This window comes from Denticeps clupeoides, chromosome 15 (assembly GCF_900700375.1).
Source record: "Denticeps clupeoides chromosome 15, fDenClu1.1, whole genome shotgun sequence".
NCBI classification, from domain to species: domain Eukaryota; kingdom Metazoa; phylum Chordata; class Actinopteri; order Clupeiformes; family Denticipitidae; genus Denticeps; species Denticeps clupeoides.
Genome location: NC_041721.1, coordinates 15,408,798 through 15,426,341, shown reverse-complemented (window position 1 = coordinate 15,426,341; position 17,544 = coordinate 15,408,798). Strand labels below are relative to the sequence as shown.

The 17,544-nt window shown below is 43.2% G+C and overlaps 2 protein-coding genes and 1 long non-coding RNA gene across 4 annotated transcripts; all 3 read right to left on the bottom strand.

Annotated features, from left to right (window-relative positions):
- Positions 1-224: 224 nt before the first annotated feature.
- Positions 225-7,348, bottom strand: LOC114765221 (stimulated by retinoic acid gene 8 protein-like). The gene is made up of 8 exons (XM_028955300.1): positions 7,128-7,348; positions 6,972-7,047; positions 6,811-6,892; positions 6,508-6,633; positions 4,523-4,832; positions 3,718-3,806; positions 1,264-1,360; positions 225-1,105 (listed from the first exon to the last, which is right to left on the bottom strand). The coding sequence occupies exons 1-8, from the start codon at positions 7,275-7,277 to the stop codon at positions 1,040-1,042; spliced, it is 996 nt and encodes a 331-aa protein (XP_028811133.1). The 5' UTR covers positions 7,278-7,348; the 3' UTR covers positions 225-1,039.
- Positions 7,349-9,539: 2,191 nt separating this feature from the next.
- LOC114764303 (protein adenylyltransferase SelO-1, mitochondrial) lies at positions 9,540-17,544 on the bottom strand. The gene is made up of 9 exons (XM_074933596.1): positions 17,065-17,544; positions 13,249-13,452; positions 12,980-13,157; positions 12,745-12,875; positions 12,390-12,667; positions 11,986-12,148; positions 11,000-11,185; positions 10,770-10,926; positions 9,540-10,569 (listed from the first exon to the last, which is right to left on the bottom strand). Exons 1-9 carry the CDS (start codon positions 17,517-17,519, stop codon positions 10,360-10,362), a joined length of 1,962 nt encoding a protein of 653 aa, XP_074789697.1. The 5' UTR covers positions 17,520-17,544; the 3' UTR covers positions 9,540-10,359.
- Positions 13,817-16,308, bottom strand: LOC114764304 (uncharacterized). 2 transcript variants are annotated; one of them, XR_003742491.1, is made up of 4 exons: positions 15,273-16,308; positions 14,975-15,098; positions 14,716-14,808; positions 13,817-14,532 (listed from the first exon to the last, which is right to left on the bottom strand). It is a non-coding gene; the product is annotated as an uncharacterized LOC114764304 (long non-coding RNA). The 2 variants fall into 2 exon arrangements; XR_003742490.1 differs by having other exon boundaries at positions 14,975-16,308.

The window sequence follows — 17,544 nt, the reverse complement described above, 5'->3', positions numbered from 1 at the left end:
TTAGATTTATTCACATGTGCAAACCAGAAACAATAATTGTGTTCTAATTCTAAGCAATCATATTTTTCAAGGATTCATTTAGACTAGGTTTAATTAAAGAAAAAATTTTGTCGAGTATTTATCCAGTATGTATGATTATTTGTCTTTGCTTGGAAGTTCTTTTCAAGAAACACTAATACATGTCTAGTTAACGAAGTTCTCTGTATTCTACGTGCAGGCCACATTCTAATCAAGGTAATTACGCTGTTTAACACAGCGCTGCTCTCTGAATTACTCCTTTGGACACAAGATAAGTGGACAAAAAAAAGATACGGCTCCAAAATGGCTGAATAGGACTGTTAATGAAATCAACTTGCCTGACGGCCGGACTTATCAGCCTCTTTCTGTGTCTGCTGTTTCACATTTCACATTTTTCAACTGAGGTCCCCAGATGATTTCTCTTATCAGAGGGGTTGTTAAAAGTTTTGGTGGAGAAATGTAATTAATTCAAATTACATTTTGACAAAGTTTGGCCTGCATGGAATAGAAGGGTGCTCGGTGGCAGGGTGCTAACGTGCTGTGACTTCAGCAAGTGACATTTCAGACGTGTACAACCGTTCCCCCAAACTCATGTTTCCCATAAAATTATCAGTTGAGAGGCTTTTCACACATGCATAGTATATATGTTTCTTAGCAAAAAAAAAAGAGCTGTGTGGGGGGGGCTGTTAAAACCCAGCGAGGGGCGTGTCAGGGAGGCAGACAGCCGCTGACGCGTGGGCTCTTTATTTATAGCTTCCTCTGTGTAGTGACGCTGTGGGGAGTAAGCGAGGCTCGTTATGATCTCAGCCTCATTTTCACACACTCACCCAACCTTTTGTTAACACCTCAGAAAAAAACATTTAAAAAAAATATATACATTTAGACAAAAGGAACAGTACACGTGAAATATAATAAAAAAACAATACAACAGTTTCACAGTTCAGTATGGTTTTAGAACAATGCAGTACTTGTTTCTGGAACTCTATCATAAATGGATAACACAAAAAATAAATGAATAAAATCAGAAATTGTCAAACGTCTCGGTGCACATCAAGAACAGCTCATCATCTGGTACCAGATGTAAATCCTGTTGATACAATGGCACAGATTCAAAAAGCAAAAGTCAATTATTTAAGCACATTTGCTCTGGGATCAATTCTTTTTACACCTAGCATGAATAGGAAATGCAATACTTGTAAAATGCTTGTTAATGTGTGGTGTCAGGTGACGCTGGAAATGTCCCACCTGTGTGAGCTCCAGGTCCACACCCAAGTGACTCTTGAAGAAGCCCACGATGGCCTTGTAGACCTCGTTCTCCCAGTCACCAGGCACCACCATGTCGCTGTCAAAAGAATAGAGCAAATGGCATAAATACCACTTCCTGTTCCCTGCTCGGGAGCTAAAAAGTCGGGACGGCTTCAGTAAGAAAGCTGCATTCATGAGGGGTTGGTGGAACAGTGTTTTTAAAAGATCAGAAGAGAGAAAGGGGTTCTGTGTGCGCCTGTGCATATAGAAGTTTTGAACTGTTTTGCAAGGCAACATCTCTCCTGCCTGTATATAATTCAGCTCAGCAGGGTTCGCTCTTTGAGCATCTGCTGTTACTCAGACTCACCAACAGCCAGCGGTGCTAAAATGTGCGTTTCCAACAGCAACCGCGCATCTCCAGCCTGAAAAGAGTGGAGGGGGCTTATGGGTTGCAGGCCAGCCCGACAAGATCAATCCCTCGCTAGCAGAAACCCAATGCACAAATCTCTGATAGCTTTAGGCATCGCCGAGGTGGGCACTAAGCAACCAATGAGGGCAGCCAATGGCTCTGTGTTTGTATGAGAGAGAGAGAGAGAGAGAGAGAGAGAGAGAGAGAGAGGGGCAGAAAATGATGGGACGTGCAAGCGGCTCTTCAGCAACCCAGCGCCTGGCCGTTTGTTTGAAAGACCAATTAAAAAGAGGTATCCTAGACAAATTAGAGGCCTTTCCCGACCTACACCGAAAGCAGGCACCTCATGAGTGCTGTGAGCAGGCATTTGGATGTTTAACCAAAGGAGGAGCCAATTAACGCAGTTCGTTCACCTCCCACACAGGGCGATATGAATGGATTGGGCAGTGAGTAGCGACACAGGTTTCATGACTTGTTATTAGCAACATATTAAAATTTTGACTTTCATATGCCACAGCAGGGAATATTTTTGTGTTGCTATATAAAATGTAACGCGTTGGGTGTGCTTGCGAATGTCATTGATTGCAAATCGGATTTTTTGGATAAATAATGGAAGATGCCTACAGCAGAGGTCGGAGGGAAGTGGAAGGGAGATGTTTGAAATGGATATTTTCATAGGTAACTCTCATCCAAACATGTTAAGTAGCTGAAGCAGAGTCCGCGTTTTCGTGTGCATGTTTTCTGCTTGTGCTACACTTGTCCATGGACAGTAACGGGTTTAAAAATCATTTTAAAAGTCTGGAAGTAGGGCACAGTCGGTATTTAACATCTAACGTGTAAGTCTCAGGAAATGTCTTTATATTAACAAATTATACAATTAAATATACAACGTGTCTGAAAGCACGAGGAAGAGGGTGACTGTGTACATTGGTTTGTGTGTGTGTGTGCGTTGCATGCCTATCTAGGATTTGGAAACCCACTAACTGAGATTGATTGCTTCATCGTGATGCCTCAGACGTGCTGGATTATGGCTGGACGTGAATAGACGGCTGAGCCCGCGGGATGCCCCCCCCCACCTGCCGCCGCTCCATCAGACCGCCTCCCCACCCTCTGTCTCGCCCTCTAGCTCTCAACACGCACGCACAGTTTAACAGTTGCTCTGGAATTACATCACGCTTCATTACACAACACAATATATACCCAACATCAGGGCGCCATGTCCAGTCTGTGTCCAGCATGTTTCGGAAGAGAATTTTCACCCCTAGAATCCCCATAAAACCGCCAATCACAATTTCAAACTGTTAATTGAAGTCTCTGGGCAATTTTAAACACAGTATAACAGCACTATATAAATAACATGTAATAGTGCTGTTATATATGCTGCCTAAAAAAAAAAAATCCACTTTTTGTGTGTAATAGAAATTAGAGAGGCACTTCCCCCATATTTTCAGCATTAAAATGACCAAGGGGATGTTCAAGAGTGTTCAGTCTTCAAAAGCTTTGTGTCAAAGTGTCAAATAAATCTAATGCATTTTTGAGATCAACATCCACTCCTCTCTGCACAAGTCAAACAAACGCTAATGTTATAAAAGTCAAGGCTTGCGCCAGCTGGAATCGGTTTAATATTTAATGCTGTTTTGTTTTCATTATAGTTGCAGCGTTAAAGCTCAAAGTGCTGCTCACCACCAATCAGTCAAATCTCTGGCATCAGATTTAAACTATTTAAGCCACTATTTATTGATGAAAGACATCAAAGTACCTATTAGAAATGCAACATAACTAAAAACATCAGTCAAGTATCATAATGGATCATTCAGGTCATTAATATTGTGAATATAGTGAAAGTCCTCATTATGAAGAGTAAAGTCTAAGCACTACATTTTTAATATGAATTATGCTATTTTTTCCCCAATTGCTCATTTTTACAGCTTTAATCTTTCTAGTTTTCTCTTGATAGGGTTATGAATTATGTGAAAATGAAACACAATGGCACCATGAGAAAAGTGCACTGCCATTCTCTGAAAGTCATACCCTTCAGAACTAACCTTGAACCCAGTCCCTGGTTACAGAACCTGCCCTCAGCGCTAGCGTCCATCTGTCCCTGAATCACGTCAGAGGCATCCTGGAACATGTCCTGAGAACCCAAATGAAGAAGAATAACCATCAAATACAGTACACATGTACGTTCGAGGACAGACATTCACATGCAATAATATCAGACAAAATATCAATTGTACTTTCATCCTTTTGTCCTCCTGTATATGAAGAAATTAGTTTCTATTCTAGTCTGCATGATGTCAGTGTTGCATGTTTGCAACTTTGTGCTCTGTGAAAATGACCCCACTCTCCAGTTATTTTGTCTTGTGAGCTCTTGGGTTTTCTTTTGTCATCGAGCTAGGTTACACAAATCAGAGACGATGGACACATGGCCACGTAATGAGGGAAAAAAAAAAGGTGATAAAAGCACTAAATTGGATCTCAGAATGCCATGATCACCCAGGTGAGTTTGCACTGTCTTCTCCAGCTGCATCAAAGAGAGATTTCTTTGCAGACAGCTTATTTTTGGCCTCCCCATGTGAAAGATGGATTAAGTGATGGCATCTGTCTGCTGTGCGCTGGCTGGGAGAATGGAGCTGGAAATCACTTGTCCGGCAGCACAAGGCTTTCTGCTGCCACCAGATAAGACATCTTGCCTGCAGACAGGAATAAACAGCCCTCTGGCTGCCCAGGGCTGTGGTGATGTGACCGCGTTTATGCTAAGTCCTTAACTGGCCTCCCCCATACATACACACACACACACACACACACACACAGGATCTATTTGAAAGAAGGCAAGAGTACACAACCTACCTCCGGTATTAGAGATGATGTGGACGCATCCTGGCTGCACGGCTGCAGCATGTCCAGGGAGGCTTCCGGACCGCAGGGCACCAACGCTGCCCCCTCCCAGGAATAGGAGAGGTCTTCTACACTACAGTTTAGGAAGGAGGCTTTGCATTCTGGGCGTAGGTGTCTCCACAAGCGTAAGATGGCGTTTGAGACCACAAGGAGCCCGGTCTGTTCTGGGTAGAGGACCCCATTGCCTAACAAGAGCTGTAGTATCTGTCCATAGAAATAAAGGTACCTGTCCACAAAATAATGCAACAGAATTTCAACGATTTTTCATCTCGGTTGTCAGGAATCATGTCAGGGCAGGGAAGAAAGGAGGCAGTCATGACGGTGGCAGTGCAGGGAAGGACATAAACATAAAAAAAAAAAAGACAATTACCGCATGAAGACGTGACACAAACAGGACTCATTTATACAAACAGTGACAGCTGACTGCAATCAGGGCAACGTGAAATTCCAGTCAGGAGAACTGGAACACGTCAGGACAGCGACACACGGAACAAGATAAAATACGATGAGGAAACATTTATACTCATGCACACATTCAGGGCAAACATGCACAAACATGTTTGCAACTTTGTGCTCTGTGAAAATAACCCCACTCTCCAGTTATCTTCTGTCGGTTTTCTTTTGTCATCGAGGCAGGTTACAGAAGGCAGAGACGATGGACGCATGGTCACGTAATGAGAAAGGGAAAAAAAAAGTGATAAAAGCACTAAATTGGCTCTCAGAGTGCCATCAATACCAGGGTGAGTTTGCACTGTCTCCAGCTACCTATTTTTGGCCTCCTCGTTTGAAAGATGGGTTAAGTGATGGAATAAAACTTCAATTCTAATAGAAAACAGATTAAATTTTTTTTTTTTAATACCCAGAGTAAACCCAGCCACTGAGGATTTTTTGATGTTGGTCCCAAGCCGGGGTAAATGGGGACGTTTGGGCATCCAGTGTAAAACTTTTGCCCCGTCGAGACCAGACCGGTTGGTCCACTGTGGCGACCCCTAATGGGAGCAGCAGAGTAAGAAGAATAATGCACTGAGCAAAGAAAAGAAAATGTAAAAGAGCTACTGTATTCATCTTTAAACCGGGCTAAGCTGAAGGTGAGATAAAGAGTTGAAGCCACAGTGCAGCATTGAATAATATTTCAGCTGCTAGTTCAGCTAAAAAGGTAATTCTGGGTGCCAAGTTGATAAATACAGTGTCTTTAAGGAATAATATTAACGCCTGCAGCACAGTCCAAGGGCACCAAGTGCTTTTCACATTTTGTCTCCATTACAGATTGCACATCTGTATCCTGATATCTTTTAATAAGCGTAATGAAACTGGGGCTCCAGGGGAGAAAATAAACCTTCGTCCACGGTCATGGGAACATTACGAGGGGAACAGATGTCCTGTGCTGTCACAAGAATGCCAGGTGTGCCAAGTTCTAGCAGTGCCAGCTCAAACAAAGAGCATCCAGAGGATTCTGCAGATCAACAGTGGTGACAGTGGCCGCCTAGCGGTTAAAGAAGCAGACCTGTAATTGGAAGTTTGCCGGTTCAAATCCTCGAACTGCCAAGGTGCCACCATCTGCCAAGGGTGATGGTTAAATACAGTGGACACATTTTGTAGTATCACCATGTGATGTGCTGCAGTGTTTCACAATTAAATGACAATCACTTCATTATTTTATTCACAAATAAAACTCCTAGCGGCGGCATAATCAGAAGGTTGCCAGGTCGAACCCCAAGCCACCAAGGTGCCACTGATCAGGGTACCGTCCCCACAAACTTCTCCCCGGGTGCCCGTCATGGCTGCCCACTGCTCACCAAAGGTGGTGGTTAAAAGCAGAGGACACATTTCATTGTGTCACCATGTGCTGTGCTTTGTCTTCGTTTAGGTAAATACTTGGACCTCTGGACGCTTTACAAGTGCAACGAGTGTAGTCTATTCTCATAGCAGAAACCCACCCATCAAACTCCTGGATGTGCCCAGTTGTCTGAGAAAGAGGAGGGGATCCCTCACTGGCTGGGTCTTGCACAGAGTCCTTGCCTGCATCTGTCGCATGAGTAGCAGGGAGCTGCGGAACCGTGGAACTGAGACAGAACAGACAAAAACAGCCATTATTTCTACATGAAATTCACGCTACCTAATCTTCTTGTCGGACCAGCCAGGCTTATTCTGATTTTTTTTTTAAAGGATTCCATCTAGTGGGGTACTGTATGCCTGCTACAGCAAACATGGAGGAATGCCGCCCTCTGGTGGCCACCTACACAGAGTCTGAGTAGAGTCGGCGGTACTCCTCCCGCACCTCCTCCAACGAGCTCGGGCCCTCGGCGTTCTCCAGAAACGACTCTGCGTAATAATAAAACCTTCACAAGCGTTCCACACCGCGAGCCGAACACCTGAGACGTACATGCGCCGATGTACGGACCCTTCAGCGAGAGCAAGTGGGTGAGGTGGGCTTCTTGTTCCTTCAGAAAGCCTTTGGCGTGGTCCAGAATCTTCCACTGGCAGAAGCAGGAACGCGAAACGTCGGTTTTTATATTTATCTTGGTTATTTGGGGATGGTTCGTTTTTTTTTTGTTACCTTTGCGAGGGTCTCTTCTGTGTCGGGACAAACCACAGATTTCACAGTTTCAAAAAGAGTCTCCAGCGTGGCGCGATTTCCTGCCTGGACAGCCCGTCTTCGCGGTTTCCTCCTGGGGCGTTTCGCTCCGCGTTTTCCGCTCCCTCTCATTATCGCTTATAAAGACGTGGAATATTAATGAATTATTTTTATTACCTTTTACATCACAGGAACAATGCTGCTTGATATGTTATAATAACTTAGTTATAATAACTTAGAAACAGTCTTTTATTTAAATGCAAAAAGCGCCTCAAGTTAGCATTTAGCGCTTACCAGGCTATATTAAGGAAAACCAGCCAATCACGGCTACTTTCGTCGGGCCCTGCGCTCTGATTGGTTTATTGTCTTGGAGCGCACACGTTATTGGCTGAAACGCTGCCGCCGTTTAAATTGGTTACTGCTGCAAGAAAGCTTTTCTTTTCAAGGCGCCTTGTAATGTTGGCAGGCACAATATTTGCGGAGTCGATTTGGTGACGTGTTGCGTCTTAACTTTAATAACAAAACGGACAATGTCAAGCACAAACCAGGCAGAAGGAGACACGGGTGACGGACTGCTCAGCATCTTAAAATGAGAAAAATGATCATAATTTCGATTCTGACGTTGCTCACATAATCTGCATACCACCATAGACTGTGCATATTATACTGTACAATGCACCTCTGGGCAGTTTAGTTTAGTTTAGTGTGTATATACATATATATACATAGATATGGGGTCTGTGTGAAATATTATCTCAATACGCTGTATACTGTGTTGTTACGTCCCTGGACGTATGCTCCCACATGTTCTGTATTTCTGGCTGTGTTTTTGCATCCTGTCTCTTTTAGGTTGACTTCGTGGGAGGAGTTGAGGCCTACCAGCTCCATGTGCCATTGGTCACCTCCACCTATATAAAGAGACTTCGGATGGTGTTCGATAGGTCCCCAGGGTCTGCTAGGCCCTTACGCTTTTGGGAGGTCCCCAGGGTCCACGGAGATCTGCAAGAAGCTCCAATGGGGATCTCATTCGTGTTTCTTGTTTCTTTGTGTGATAGACCCTTTGTTGTTTGTCTGTGTTAGCCTGTTAGCTGTTAGCCTGTCATGTGCCGTTTTTGGTAACTTGTGCGTGTTTTAGTTATCCCTGCTGCTATCCCATCCCTTCCTTTAGGCTGTTTTGATGTTGGTTAGCTGTCCTGAGTCTGCTGTCTTATTGAACCTGTTAGCACACTGTAAATAAGAGCACTGTTTGTATCGTTTGTTTGGTTGCATGTGTAACAGGGACCTCCTCCTCTCCACACCCTTGTTGCGTTTCTGAGACCCCTAGACTTAGGAACGTGACAGTGTATACTGGTGTACTGACAATAAACCAATCATGAATCTTGAATCTACACTTTACAACAGCGACAGGAAGCTTTGCTGTTTGTGCTCTTTCTCCCACTCATTTCTGTATGTCTGATGGCGATGTTACGTATGTTTACTCCTTTAGTCTTCCGTAACTGCAACTCCGGCATGCAAATCCCTGCAAAATCATGCAAAAACCACTCATCATTGTTTACGTTGTGCGTCACCACGTGTTACATTGTGTGTTGATTGGCTGTAAAGGCAAGTGACACACCTGCATATAAACAAGCCAAGTCTGTCTGCGCAGCCTGATAAAAACAGAGATCTGTACTATGTCGTGCTAATGAAATAACCATATAATGAAGGGGTCAAATTATCATACATTCTGGGATTTTGGGTACTATTGATTGTACATTGTACAGATTGTAAAATTATGGAGTGGTAGTAGCCTAGTGGGCGAACACATTCGCCTATGAACCAGAAGACCCAGGTTCAAATCCCACTTACTACCATTTTGTCCCTGAGCAAGACACTTAGCCCTGACTGTCTCCAGGGGGACTGTCCCTGTAACTACTGATTGTAAGTCGCTCTTCTGCTCAGGTGCGCCTGCGCCCCCAGTGGGGTCCAGGGCAGGTGACCTTGACGCAGATGTAGAGGTTGGTTATTTTTCAAAAATTGCGAGAAATTAGCAATAATGTACAGTACAGGCCAAAAGTTTGGACACACCTTCTCATTCAATGCGTTTTCTTTATTTTCATGACCATTTACGTTGGTAGATTCTCACTGAAGGCATCAAAACTATGAATGAACACGTGGAGTTATGTACTTAACAAAAAGTGGAGACCTGACCTCCACAGTCACCGGACCTGAACCCAATCGAGATGGACCGCAGTACAACTCCACGTGTTCATTCATAGTTTTGATGCCTACAGGCTCAGTGGCACCTCAGTGGTGGGATTCAAACCGGCAATCTTCTGATTATGGGGCCGCTTCTTTAATTGCTAGACCACCATTGCACCTCTGCATCCATGGGATTTAGATGGATCATTCAAATACAAACATTAATATCAATTTTATTCGGCACTATGTCACTAGTAAAACCTTTACATGAGTTCTGACAAGCATTTGGAACATTTTATAAATATTGCAAACTAAAGCATTTAAATCTAAAAGTGCAAAAGTCGTACATTTTAATATCCTGTACATTTTAATATCCTGTACATTTTATCCTTAAGACAGATTTGTTGAAATCAGATTGTCTGTTTGTCCATCACATTCGTTAGTTCCAAATCATATTTTTCATATCTAACAGTCAGCTATAAGTTGTTTTGTGTAGTTTATTGTTTTCTGGGAATTAAACCATCCATTGAATACTGCAAAATTAATGTCTCAATTTCACCGTCATTACAAACACGAGAAGCCCTTGCACATCCTGCGCAGACATGTCATCACTGACTGAGCATCTGAGCATTCATCAGCAGTCAGAAGGCAGTTTCATACGTGGTAAGAGAGACTTAACAATGGGATTACAGTGTCTGTCAAAACTGCAACTGAAGTGTCAGTCCAATTTTTTACATATGTTTTAATCTATTTAACAGACATATAGGTATGCTTTATCGGTCAATTTGTCATTCATGAATGTTTTACAGTATTAATACTGAATGAAGAAAAAATTTTCAGTCGCTCTGCTCCACACGCAAATGAAATCTGTTAATTTTCAAACTGATTACAAAGAGCATTCTCGGTCACATTTCCTCCCAAGACATCCACAGCCATACAGAAAGAGAGAGAGCGGAGGGAAAAGAACCTATTTTCTGATTGGTCCATCTTTAGAATATTCTTTCTCTCTCTGTGTGTGGTCAGCTGGGAGGGGTTACGAGGATCAGGTGACATGGATTTCTCTAGCCCATGCTGGAGGTTTGCTGTCATATGTCACCCAGTGTGTGGCCATTGCCTTGCCATTTTCATCACTGGCATCAGGACCCCTCTGCCCACAAACACCATCAGCTTTTGACAAATGAGGCTGTTCCAATTCAGGCTGGGCTGTATATGGCTTTTCCAGCAGCTTCAAAACCTGCTGAACCTACAAAGATATCAAACAGCATTAAACAAGATCTAATCTGTTTTAATATCATATTGGTTAATAGATGTTAATGATTAATAAATTATGTGAATAGACAAGAAATTGGTGATTAAATTAATTTAAATATGTGGTGGGACATCATGACTGCCCAATAGATTCAGTAGGCAGTTTAATTTTTTTAATGTTGTTAAGCCTCTGACCTCAGAGAAGTCACCACTCTCCGCTGCCTCAATGGCATTCTGGGCGATGTAGTTGCGGAGGACCACTCGCGGGTTGGTGCTATCCATTACCCTGATCCTCTCCTTTTCAAGGGCACAGCTGTCACTACCTTCAACACACTCTCGAGCTAGTCTCCTTCTGTTAAATACACACAAATGAATGATGTGTCATTCGGTCTTGGTTAGTTATATTCATCCATTCAGAGCTTCACCTGTAACAACGGATCCACCTGAACCAGTCATCCCTCTGTTTGGCCCTCAGCTCATCTGGACTTATTTCCAAAAGCTCCTTCAGTCTCCCTAGCTTCTCCAACTGCTTTGTTACCTCTGGTTGGTTGGCCACCACGTTGAATATCCCTGGGTTTGTCTCACTCATGGACAGGATCATCTCCAGCTCACTGAGAAAAGGACACAATGTATAGGGAATATTAGAGAAGCAGGTACTTTTGTGCTTCAAAAGTTCAGATCAGGACATAGATGGCAGGTAGCCAGCAATGAGATGGATAAGGTGGTTTGAGATGGACAGTTGTGGCCGAGTTTGAGAATGGCACAAATACGGGTTTTCAAGTTTGTCAGTTGTTTCTGTGGTGTATTGACGTATAATTACAAGCATTTTATACATACAAAGGCTTTTATTGACAATTACATGCAATTTATGCAAAGAGTCAATATTTGGCCTTTATCTACAAGACCTCTACAATTCATCTGATCACTCTTCAAAACATTCTGGACAATGCAAATTGGCATAATAAAAATAGAAGCAGCAAAAATATTGAAACCAGTATTTGTGTCATTCTCAAAACTTTTGGCCGTGACTGTAGGATGGGAGGGGTGGCAGTGGAAATGTCATTTTAACATCCACATTTTAATTACTGTATAGAAACAGTGTAAACCTTGACAGAATTAAAGTAGTGAACTAAAACTGGCCTACCAGTTTTCTAGTCGTTTTTGTCTTGCAGTGCACTGCCAGCATTTAAAGGAACATAATAATATTAGGCACAATATTCAAGCTGAATACCCAGTGAAGAAGGAGAATTGAGAAAGTTTGTAAATGTTAATGTTAAAAAAGTTAATTTGTGGAATATGGCATTCAGAATTTGTTTCACTGCTTATTGTTATTGTCGCCCAGCAGTGATAAAAAGGAAATGCATCCTTTTTATGAATATTTGTCATCATCTACCATGGGTTCTGCCCTCACCGGGGCGCCATGGAAGGATGGTTGGCCACCTTAAGCTCGTCAAGCGAGGCACACTGTTCCAGAAGTTGCTCTACAAGTGTCTCCAGGATGTCCGTAGCAGTGTCATCACCCCTGGGCCACGGCACGTTGCTCAGCAGGCGAAAAGTGTTAGTGAAGTCCGCTCCTGAGTTGAGAGAGCGGGGACAACAGTGAGAAATGACAACATGTAAGTGACATCATTGATCCCAACCATCCTTTCCTGGGCTAGGGATTCTCAGTAAGGTTCCTAGAATCTACTTCTAGGAACTAGAATCTAATTCTACTGAGCTACTCTTAATAGCAACAACTGAAATTAACACATTTTGGCCTCCAAGGACAAAGATAAGAGCTGCCATCCTTGGCCCTATTTGTTGAAACTGCAGAACCTGTGTTGTGCATGATCTGTAGGAGGTCTGCCACAAGCTGATGGTCCTCTGGTTCCTCCAGCTGAAGAAGGCCCAGCTTCCTCCTCATGTTTGCCAGGTAGAAGCCCTCGTAGATGGACATATACTCATCCAGAATGGCACCCGCTTGTGACCCCACCAACTCGGAGCCCAGAGCCTCTGCCAACCGCACCAGGTTCCAGCGGCACACATATGGCTGGGCTTCGTACGTGTACCGTCGTTTCTTGTCTGAAGCATTGCAGGCATATTCTGGGTCATACCTGCTGAGGAAAAACTTGAGCTGTATGCAACATTGGACTATATTATAATACTACTGATTGCTAAGAAAGTGTAAGACCTGTCCATGAATCCAAATGGACCATAGTCTATGGTGAGGCCCAAGATGCTCATGTTGTCTGTGTTAAGGACACCGTGGCAAAAGCCGACACACTGCCAAAGGGCCACTAGCCTGGCTGTCCTCACGGTAACCTGCAGAACCATTCAGACAATTTGAATTGACATTATATTTATGATATGATTATGTTATTATGAGGTCTGCTATTATCTGTAAGAACAAAAAAAACATCTCCAACCTCTCGGAAGAAAGCTGTGTTCCTCGCTTGCCGGTCTGAGTGGCCTTTCTGAATATCAGGATAGAAGGTCTCAATCACATAGTCTAAGAGCTGGGCTCGGATGTCATGGCGGCCCACACTGGGGCCCTGCCTTCCTGTGTAATCATCTACAGGGTGGAAAATCTCAAACGACCCAAACCTGAGGACATGTAGAAAGGTAGTGACCTCATAAGCCTGTGGTTCTCAAATAATGACCCGTCCACACTTAAACAGCCTGATGTGAAACAGACCTGATGAAAGATGGCGCAATGCGCAGAACCACAGAGCACTTCTCGGGACACGGGCGCCCGGCGTAGAAGGCATCTCGCACGACGCAGCTGTCGGAGGTGACCAGGGAGCCGGCGCGAGTGGTTGGCACCCCAAGTGCAAACATGGCCTCGCTGCACAGGAACTCTCGAATGCTGGAGCGCAGTACTTTACGCCCGTCTGACTGCCTGAGGTACACACACATCAGTAAGGCCACAATTACTATACATGCCACACTCTTCACCCAAACTAGCCGACACTATTAGAAAATCGTGTTGCCTTAACCCATTTATGTTTTTACACCACATTAAACTAAACCATTTAATTTGTTTTAACATAGAACCTTAAAACATATTCAAACTTAGATTATTAGTATTAACGAACAATCATTAGTTTAATTAAATGGAGTCATAGTTGTAATAAATAATTATTTCTAGCCAAAGCACATGCTCTGTTAATATATGTTAATATATTATTATACATAATATAATAATATATGTATCAATGTTTCCTTCCAATTTTATTGTTTAAAGAAAGGTGCCTGGAATGAAATCATTTAAAATCAATTGCAAATTTATTTAAAATTTAAATTGAATACAAGACTAAAGAAAAGTACAAACACTGCATCAAACAACAAGATACAAGTACTGTAACTTTTCTTTTATATCCCCTCATTTTTATCCAACTTAAACATTAACAAATGCCAAAAGAACATCTGCATTTACAGATTAATGGGCTGCTTACATATTATGACAAAAAGGCAGAACAGAGTTCAGAACAGATAAAGAGAACAGTCATAAATGCAGCTCATAAATGTGCTCGTAACCTGCTTACTGACCTTAAGGTTTAGGTATCTCTGCATGTAACATCTAAACATGTTCCACTGCACAGCGTGTAGAACTACAACTTGCTCTTGAACAGGGAATATTATATATGGTAGCACTTTACAGATTTGAAATGTGTGTGTGTACATGGTCAACAAAACATTGTGTGTGCAGTATGTATTTAAGTGCTCACTTTACAAGTGTAACCTTGGTTTTAATTCACTGTGGCCCAACTCGAGAAGAAGAACCTGCTGCATGAACTGGAATGTGACCTTCATAGACTTGGGATGCTCAAGATGCAGCGAGTAAGCAAGTCCAAACAGAATGCAACATTGCTCCCTTATGATAATATTCAGTGAGGTGGGACTCAGATGCATAGAGGAGGGCAGCACATGCTCAAAGCACTTCAATGTGGAGGAACGAGTCATCATCATCATCACAGTCCTTAATAAAAGATAAACATAAAAGCTCAATAATAATATTACACACAAAATAACAAAGAACATTTTGTCAGAGACAGGCCAGTGATGAAGTATGGATTAGTTACATCAAAGAGAACCTAACAAATAATGGCAAGAGACCATGTCCTTTTAGAAACATATATTTAAAATATAAGAGATTTCTTACAACGCCTGGTTTGTAGAAGTCTGTGTGGTGGTCACCAAGGATAATAGGAAGCCCTCTGAGGACCAATGTCCGAGTATCTGTTGGTGCCCTAGTCTTTTCAGGAGCAAAATTACATTTTACATGAGTATTACAAGAAATTAGATGAACAAAACAAAGAACAGGTTATATTATAGTGTACAACTAAGACTCCAGTAAGATTCTGTAGCATATTATCTTTACATAGACAGAAAAATAATGCACATAATGTGTATGTACCAACCCTCAACTGTTCTGAAAGCCCAATGTTCCCTCTCTTGGATCTAGATATCTCAATAAGATGAGGACCGTGCCAGTCAATGCTTTCAAAGGTTCTTGCCCACAGTCCTGTTGAATGCAACGCACACCTAAAATATAGAGAATGCAACAGTATTAGTCAAGTGAGCAAACAAAACTGACCTTCTCATATGTACATTAAAGAATAAATGTTAAAATTAAGAGAAGATAACAAGTTGATATCCAAATGAGAGGTCGATAAATATGCAAAAAACTGCAATTATCACTGTCCCAATCAAACATACCTGATCTTCTGTAAAAAGGGCAGGCCAGCGTTCCACCAAGTTGTATATGGACAGATGTGACTCCGCCAACTCTTCTCGATGCAAACATCAGATCAATCTTCTGTTGCACCACTGCTCCATTCGGTGCTTTTTTCCGCATTTCCTGAACCAAGTCTTTGCAGGCTGCCTCAAGGGCAGCATGTTCAAATCCATCCGGAAAGTTTGGCAGGTAGTTAAGTTCACTTTTCTTTTACACACCCACCTTTCCACTCTTGCAGAATTTATCTGAACTCCAGATAAATCCACCCATTGTCGCTCTTTCAAAGTATATTTTACGCTACGTGGTCAGTGCAGCGCGTCGGTAACACTAACGTTACTCAGTCGTTTAGGTGACACGTTGTTGTCACCAGACCGGTATTTCACGTGGTAATATTCTTCCACAAATACTGACCGCTCAGCTTGTAGCACCAGCTACTGAGCTCCTGAAAGGCATTGATTTTGTATACAAGAGTCAAGTTCAAAGTTCAAAAAGACTCCGCCCCCAAACAAAAACAACATTTTATGTGATCTCTGCTTAACACGATCATTCCGTGGTATATTTTCAGCCAGATATTTCTTTTTTTTTTGTTTTGCGAATTCGATTTTTTAGTTTTGAAAAAACGTAACAGGTTAAGTAATGAACACCAAAAAAAGATATTTAAAAACAAGATCTGGGTTTAGAGTGCAGGCTTTTGTCATCTTACCTACATGGAATGGCGTTATATCGCAGAATAACAATAGCCCCTTTGTGGACAGTGTGAGCTGTCTGAGGCCAACTAAGAGTTTTGTGGTTTGTAAAACAAGCGTACTTTCAGTGTTTAATCCTTTAAGTAGATCCTGCCGGTGAGTAAAAGGCATGCTGGTTATAAGGGCATGAAAGGGCATATTTATTAGACGCCGTTATCCAGAGCAGTGGTGGCCAAGCGGTTAAGGAAGCGGCCTCGTAACCAGACGGTTGCCGGTTCGATTCCCAGTCAAGGTGTCACTGAGGTGCCATTGAGCAAAGCACCGTCCCCACACACTGCTCCCCGGGGGCTTGTCATGGCTGCCCACTGCTCACCAAGGGTGATGGTTAAAAGCATGTGCGGTGCTGCAGTGTTTCCAAATGACAATCACTTCACTTTTCACTTTACAATCAGTATTTACTGGAGACACTCAGGGTTAAGTGTAGGAAGTGGTACTATGGTGGTAGTAGCCTATGAACCAAAAGACCGAGGTTCAAACCCCACTTACTACCATTGTGTCCCTGAGCAAGACACTTGACCCTACATTGCTCCAGGGGGGGACTGTCCCTGTAACTACTGACTGTAAGTCGCTCTGGATAACGCCGTCTGGTTCACAGGCAAGGCCACTACCACCCATTCTAGAATATTCATTATAATAACTTGATATAGAAAACATTTTATGTATTTCAGTTACGACTCCAACTTGATAAGTTTAATATGCATGAACAATAAAGCTGATCGGAACAAACGTGAACATATTTTTTGGAAGAAACGTAGTATTAATATTATTCAAATGTGTGAAAACCTTTCAAGCTTTAGACTTTCAAATGGTGCCACTGTCCCCTCCATGCACCCCTGGCAATATTTACTGGTTGTGATTCTGATTCTGAACTACGTTTCATGTACCTCGTGCTGTCAATCATATACATAATACATAAAATATTATTTACTTCCTTTATTGTCACAAAATATTTGAAATGTGTGAAAGAGAAACACAACATAGATGTTGATTCGTATTTAAAATAAAGGCTATTTGAATGGATTTGTACCTGGAGTAGGGTGTGAGGCCCGCACCTTTCAGCTGAATCTCCCAGCGGCCACACGGACTCTCCGGAGCCGCGTCCCCGGCTCTCACCTCCCCCAAGTAACACACCGCCCCGTCGCCCAGCTGCCCGGCGAACAGGCCGAACTGGTGTCCGCAGTAGCAGTGGGCCGCGGGCTCGGAGCCGGGCATCGGCCTGGAGCCGCTCAGGTACTCCGGGCCCCGCGGGTCTCGCCGCACCTCCTCCGCCCGGAGCCCCAGCAGAGCCAGCGCGGAGGCCGACAGCGCGACCAGCGCGGGTCTGAGCAGCGGCTGCGGGCTCACGCGGGAAAAGCACGCCGCCCTGACCGTCCTCGAACCGGACTCGGTGGACGCGTCCAGCGGGAGTCTCCGCAGAGCCACGTTGTCAAAAGGTAAACGTTCCAGGGGAGAAGGTGCCAGACCCGAACCCATGAGGTCCATGTCGAGTTCGACTCTGAGCTGCTGA